Source organism: Spermophilus citellus (genome assembly GCF_964194105.1).
Source record: "Spermophilus citellus genome assembly, chromosome: 2".
Lineage (NCBI taxonomy): Eukaryota > Metazoa > Chordata > Mammalia > Rodentia > Sciuridae > Spermophilus > Spermophilus citellus.
Window position 1 is genome coordinate 137,609,639 of NC_138183.1, and position 7,677 is coordinate 137,617,315.

General features: G+C 36.5%; 1 protein-coding gene across 1 annotated transcript; it reads right to left on the bottom strand.

The window, feature by feature from the left end:
* Nucleotides 1-291: 291 nt before the first annotated feature.
* Nucleotides 292-6,837, bottom strand: LOC308641593 (broad substrate specificity ATP-binding cassette transporter ABCG2-like; the record flags this gene model as incomplete). Its single annotated transcript, XM_081280261.1, has 5 exons — nucleotides 6,719-6,837; nucleotides 5,070-5,218; nucleotides 2,937-3,026; nucleotides 1,471-1,556; nucleotides 292-439 (listed from the first exon to the last, which is right to left on the bottom strand). The coding sequence occupies exons 2-5, from the start codon at nucleotides 5,181-5,183 to the stop codon at nucleotides 292-294; spliced, it is 438 nt and encodes a 145-aa protein (XP_081136387.1). The 5' UTR covers nucleotides 5,184-5,218; nucleotides 6,719-6,837.
* Nucleotides 6,838-7,677: the final 840 nt, after the last annotated feature.

Below are 7,677 nucleotides of genomic sequence, written 5' to 3' on the forward strand. Positions count from 1 at the left end.
AGTCAAGAGTTTCTAGAATTCAATTCTCTTTTTTCAGACTGATAAATTCAACTGAATTTCTCCCCATAATTATTGTCTAATAAGAGGAACTTATATATACTAGTTTTGGGCTTGGATTCTTTCATTTATAGTTCTGTTAGTTGTGATTTTTCTGAAAATTTTTTCTATTGAAAACACTTCAACAGTATGTTGGCAATCATGCACAACAAAAAAGTCTTCATTGGATACTTAAAATAAATTAAGGTGCTTCTTATTAATGTAAGAGTAACTCATAGTATATTAAAGGTGATTTTAATTACTTCTTTTAAGAAATAACAATTTTAGGTAGGCAATTGTGAGGAAAATTATTATCATAAAAGCCAAAGCCACATGATTCTTCCATAAACTCCAAGGTGAGAGATCGATGCCCTGGTTTGTCAAGAATTCTTCACCAGTACATCTGAAATTCAACACAAAAATATATGACTATATTCCTATCATCTTTCAAATTGTACTCAATATAGTTGCTATTCCTTTGTTAAAGAAGTCTATAGGTCATCTAAATATTCAGTATCTCTCATTTCATAAGTAATAGCTAACAGTCATTGAGTACTTCAAATTTTGCTAGATATATTAAGCAACCTGTGCCTGACAGCTTAGTTAATTCATAAAACAATCTAAAGGAATATAAATATTATGCATATTTCAAAAAGGAGATGATGCAGGCTTAACTTACTTGGCCAAGTTTACAGATTCACACTATGAACCAATTTCCTAGGCTTCTCAGATTCATCTGTTTTCAAATCTATAATGCTGCTCTCTTCAAAGGAAATACTGATCAAGTAAATTCATTTTCTCCTGGTGGGAAAACCTCAGTTTTGATGATGACAACTCTGTTTACATGATCAAAGCTCCTTAAATTCTGCTTACATCACAAGATAGTCATCAAAAAAATAGGCTAAGAATTCTAAAACCAGAACCAGGGGGGGAAAAGGGCTTGTGAACAGAATTCTGTTCTGTCAGCTCTCACACCAGTACTATAATGAGTTTTGCAGATAGTCAGCAATGGGAAGATACCAGCAGGTCTAGGATCAGTCTCAAACCTTAAGTAGCAGCTGGAGGAGAGCAGGATGGAGTGCCTCTGTCAGAGGTGAGAAAAGCACCTGGGCAGGGCTTACCAGTTGCCAATCCAGAGGTTCACAGACTATAAGCCCTTAGTAAACCATGAAAATAGTCTATTACAAATTCAAATGTTCTGAAAAAGAACTCATTTTTTTCACATTCGATAGTATTTTACTGTTAAGAGAACCAGAGTTACACAACATGTTCACATACATTAGTGCACAACAACTCACTTTACAAGTTAGAAAACTTAGGCTTAGAAAGTCTTATTGACCTTGAAAGGATCCTTACCAGCTCTAAGGCCAGGGACCTTTCCATACCATACTATGATAGTAAGCAAACCCAATGTGACACTGGATGCAAACTTACATTACATAATTGGAACAGCTACTGATTTCTGTTGTATTGAGTTCTGGACAGTAGTTTTGTCCCAAAAATTCATTGTGTTGCAAAGCCTAAAACACAAGGGGGAGAAGGGCAAGATAAATAGTGTCAAGGGATTATCACAATTATGCCCTCAAGTTTAATGTTTATGATTATTTCTAAAAAATATTTTCTTTCTTGCCATGTCTTTGCCACAGCAAAGTACCTAATTTTCCCTGGAAATAAAGTAGACTAGGGTTGAGATGCTGGTTCCCATTGGATAAGAAAGGAGAACTCTGGTTAGATTAGACTGTGGTTACTTCCTTCTCTCCCAATTTTATAGTTTGAACACTATAATTAAAATGATATAACAGTGAAATGGTTCTGTGATTGGGTTTGGAATCTCTGATGGCTTCATAACTGTGGCATGCTTGGTGGCTAGGAAGTTTCTGTGCAAAGACACAGAATGCCTGGCTACTAGGAAAATTTCTGTGCAAAGACATGGTATGCCTATCTGCTGTAGGAATGCTCTGCATAAGGAGGATCTGTGCTAGAGTCTTATCAGCCTCAACCTTGACCTCAGGCTCACAGCTCCTGAGAATAAACAAAACTCTCTTGTTAGACAACCACAATGTTTCACCAAGCTCCGTTGCACCTGAACCTGTCCACATAACAGTAAATTTAAACAATGGACACTTGAGAGCTACACAAACCTCTTAACATTACATATTGCAACTATAGCATGTAAGTGAGGAATAAGCTGCATAATGTTACTTATTCTGTAAGCTGCCTAATGACACAACGAGCAATAATGTACTACTGATGCCAATGATCTAATGAAACTTATTGATATAAATAAATAAAGCTGACAGCTTGGCTATTCTGCTATTATGCCTCTGTATCTTGTCTCTGTGTCTCTTTTTATTTTCCTTACATAATAGAGCTCAAAGAATATTGCTGATTTATAATAGCAATCTTCGCTTATTTATTTTTTCCAATCCATTTTAATTATGATAGTCAAAAATGTAATCATTCTATATTGACACAGGTTATTTTGGAGTTGAATAGCTCATGAAAGACAATATGGTTTTGAGTATTATATGATTTTCGTTCTGTTCTAGTTTTCCTTTTGATATAAACTATAAATTCTAGTCCCATCCTCTCATTTACTTCCTTATTTAACTGAAACACAACATGTTTATCATCAACTTTTATCTTCACATTTTACTATGAGATTTATCTATGACTTTCCTCTTCCTCAAAAAATGGGGTGACTGGGGAAAACCCCATGTGACTCCAGGAACTTGTGCTAACTGAGGCTAACAGGAGAGTTTCATTCATTGCTCTTGAAAGGAGACTCCCAAATCACAGACATTCACAGCTCATGGCTGGGGAAATGAGCTGGTCAGGCTTTATTTTGCTTTTCTCATAGCTTGGAAACACATGTACTGTAAGAGAAGAAGACAACTTACCAAATAGCCATAGTGAGGGATACTGAAGTACTCAAGCCATGATAGCCAAGGTGGAAGAGGAGTGAAAGTCAGCAATATACCCAATAAACCCTATAAAAAGCAAATACCATGAATCAGAACCCAACTGGTGATTTTATGAAGAATTCTAGATAATACCCTTTACAACTTTCAACTCTACAACTTTCCAAACATTTCTACTAGAATCAACTCTCTTCATATTCCTTCCAGTTACTCTAAAAAAAAAAAATTCTTCATCGTTTGAATGTGTATACACCTCTGTGTATCTAAGGTTGTTTATTATTTTAAAGGAAGGACCATTTCCTATAATCTGTATAATATATACTATTTTGATGATCTAAAATTATTAAGACTATGTCCTCAACATTCTCTGTAACTGCACACAATGGGAATTTAAGAAGTAGTCATTCCTTGGTACCTGAAGGGGATTGGTTCCAGAACCTCAGTTCACAGATACCAAAATCTTCAGGTATTCAAATACCTTATTTTTAAAATGGAGTAGTATTTGCATGTAAATCATGTACTTCATTTTTTTACTTTAATATTACTTCCTATATATTTCAAATCCTTTCCATATTCCTTAATGATACTATAACATAAATGCTATATAAGTAGTTGACAATACATATTTTATGGCATAATGACTAAAAAATGACATTAAGAATAATTTGAGGTTCAGAATGCAGGCTTCAGATTACCCAAAGCCTAGAACTGATAAACACAATAATATGATGAAGTACAGCAGAAAATATGGTCAATACTTCCATTTAAAGCTATCAGAAATCAATATTACAATAGAGATACTAGGAACGACTTCTCAAAACACAAGGAACAGCTATGAGGTTCACACAACACTTGTCTTAAATGGTACCATTTAGGTGGTACTTGGTACCACTAGGATAGCAACATAATGACAACGTTGTATGTCTGCCCACATTTAGATCTGACCTAACCAAGTGCTTCATATAACACATATCATCTCTGAGTAATATGTGGTTTCATGACTATGGTTTTAAGGTTCTACCAAGATCCTTTACACAATATTCAGTCAAAGCATCCAATAAATCAAACAATTCATCTGTATTTATTAAAGGATATTTTATTTATTAGATGAAATATAAACAAGACATCACTTTCTGAATGAGATACATTGTAGTTGACAAATTCAGAAATGAAAGATTTACACTTTGACAAGAACTTATGCTGATTATGTATCACTGAAAGACATCTATTGTAGCAGAGATGACAAGTGCATTAATTGGTTAAGCACTCCTATTTAGTCCATGTCATGGAACAAAAATGTGAGAACTATGTTGGGGATATAGCTCAGTGGGTAGGGTGTTTGCCTCATGTGCACAAAGCCCTGGGTTCAATCCCCAGCACCACACACACACACACACACACACAAAAACCAAACAAACAAACAAACAAACAAACAAAAAACAGGGGAACTTGTTCTGTTTATCTGTTAATTCATCTATGTGATTACAAACTTTAGGGCCATGTGAGATTAGAATTAAGTAACCATTATAAATAAAAGATAAGCAGAAATACTTGATATAGAGATTCTTAGGAACACAAAAAGGGAATCACCTAGTACTGTGGACTTTGGAATTTTCCAGTATTCTTAAAACACTCCTTTTCAAAATACAGGACCCAGGTAAGACACCCCTCCCCATGCCACACACTATTACAATTCTCAAGGAGCTTCACATTCACCTTGGAGTTTCAATGCATCCAATGAAACAGTCTCCGCTGGTTAAACAGCTGGGAGTTTTCTAACTCCAGCATGAAAAGCAGGTAGAGAGTCTACTGTTCTCACTACTGTGGTTTCTAAAGTTCAAGGTCTTATTCAATGCTATCAAGAAGTATCTTTTAAAACCTCATCACTAAAGACATATTCATACTAACGACATTAGAACACTAGCAAAATAAGCTTGGATAAAGTTAAGAAGGAAAGCTGGTAAATTCTCTAGAATATACCTCATCTAGGCCTCCTGGAAGCATCCAAATCCCATGTATAGAATACTCAAAGTAGGTTTTAAATGACAGGTAAAGGTACGAGGAAGAAAGAAGGGGAAATTTCCTTCTGAGAGAAGTACAGTTCATACTCACCAGCATTAACAGATAATAGGTACTTAAAACTGCTGCTATGAACAAACGTTGATATGAACCTATAGCCAGTAGCAGGGAAGCAGTTGAATAGTACACCATCAAAACAGTAAGCATCGTGATTGAGAAAGCTTCTGCCTCCAGTTTCAATCCTTAGAAAGAAAAGAAGGGTTTAGCCCTGCTGCCTAGGTCAATATGTATTCAGGATCATTTACCATGCAAATAATGCTAATATTCAGAGAAATTAATACCTGAATAAAGAAAGTTACCCAAATCCAACTACCATGGGCCAGCAATTTCAATTTTCACCTATATATAATTGCATGAAGTTACCACACAGATTTCTTTTGTACATTTACCTCCAAAGCACTTTTCCGTATAGCACCTCTGTTTTCCTATGTGGAATTAGGACAAAGTTCAGAACTACTTAGATGGAGAGGCACAGGCAACAAAACTGGTCAAATTATACTGCCTTCTCCTATACTCAGACATCACCACATTGCTCACTATTTGCTGTCACTGCATTACTGAAGAAACAGGGATCAGGTTTCACAACTTCAGTGGTTTTAATGCCTGGGGGAAAGAAAGGAATCTCCATACCTAAGTCTCCCAGACAAACAATCACGTGGCTCTGTGATAGAGAATGGAATAAGATAAGTATACTTTAAAAAGTGTACCAAGCAAACATTCATTATATAGTTTAATGATTTGGAACAGCTATAAGAACACTGATCAGGAGTCTGGGGCCTAGATACCATGACCAATTCCTTATAATACACCTCTTATTTGTAAACTGGAAGTTTGGGGTTCTTATACTATAGTGTGTTATCATAAATAGATATGTCCAGTGTATGTGAGAAAGGGAGAAACATAGAAATTCAGAAGCAATGACCCTGGGGTAAAGTCTGAGAACAATGCAACAATGATCTATTAAATCAATAAACCCCAAAGTAACCATCTTTCTCTCATTATTAAGGGTAGAGGGAAAGAAGACATGTATACACAGATTCTTTACTTTTCTATATGTCTCTGTAGACCTTATCAATAATGCATACCAATCTAAATTTTATCTGTATATAGTCACATGTTGAGAGACAAAGAGAAACAATATAGATAGATAGGAAATAACTATCACAGCTCCTCAGCATAGTGTTGAGTTTTTTATAAATTATATTTCTATGTTTCTTCATGATACATGGAATCTTGGTAAAATGAAGTTTTGTAAATATTGAAAGTTCTCTTGAGTAGAGCATGGGGCATGTGTGCAATCACAGTTCTTCAGCGGACTGAAGCAAGATGATCTAAATTTTCAGACCAGTCTGAGAAGCTTAGAAAGACCCTGATCAAGACAAAAATTTTTAAAACAGCTGGGGATGTATATCAGAGATAGAGTGTTTATCTATCATCCATGAAGCCATTGGATTGATACCCAGCATGGCACAAAAATCAAAAACAAGAAGCTTCACTTGGGAAGACTTGACAACAATACTCAACTGAATGGCTATTGTTGAGCATGCACAATGGATACACACTTCCCTAGTGGCGGGAAGTGTGTACTTCTAGTTGTAGGAACCATAAACATGCTTGCAAAAGAAATTGGTTTTAACATATAAGCAAAACTAAAGACACATTCTCTTTGTATTGTTACTTACCTATTAAGAAGTATGCTACACAAGTACATATAATTGGCAGCAAACTCCTGGGTAGTAATTCAGATACCAGTTTTCCAAAGAAGTAAGATGACACTTCATACCATCCACTAATAAGCTCTTGTCTACAAAACAAAAACACACACCATGCATCCCATATTAGTCCAAGGCACAGCCCAGTGGAGATGCTGCTGTCCAGGTTCCTGCTGCCACCAGGTCTGCCACCAGCTGCCCACAGGCTCCAGGCTGACCCTCCCACCCTTCCCCCATCCCTTCTCCATTGCAGGTATAGCCTCCCTGGAGGTGGGACACAGAGTCTGCATCTCCTCACTCTTCTCAGATACCCTGCTTCTCCTCTCAGGCTGACTCCCTCTTAGTAGTACAAAAAGGGCTAATCTTAGCAGTAACGGAAGATTTTCTTCACTCCAATTCTGACCCTGTAAAAGATGACACTGTTATTCTCCAAGGCCTCAAAGCAACTTATGATCCCTAAACTCTTTATACTTCTGCTACTCCCATGTTAGAAAACGAAAAGGACTTCTCCCTTCAACGATCACCAAGCAATACACCCATCAGCTACCAAACCCTCATCTTTCTTCTTCCTGATGTCTTTCTCCTGAAATTCCACTCTTCCACCAGTATCTTCATTCCTTCCCTTTCTGATAATTCCAGTCCTTGGCATATAAATAGGGTAAAATATCTTCCATCTTTGAAAGCAGAAGAAACAACCCAGTCTGCTTTTTAATGTAAGACTGCCCTCTTGATCTTTCCATTCCTTCATCCACTAAGGCCAACTGTACTCCCACCTCCAATTGCTAATCCTACAACTTAACTCTCTACCAAGAACTTCAAACTTTTCTTGCAAGGGTCATGGTGGCCTGTTATTTCCAAAAAACCTAAAGATACTTTTCAGCTCTTTATTGCTGGCTTTCTCTGCAGTACTGCAAACTGATGACCACACC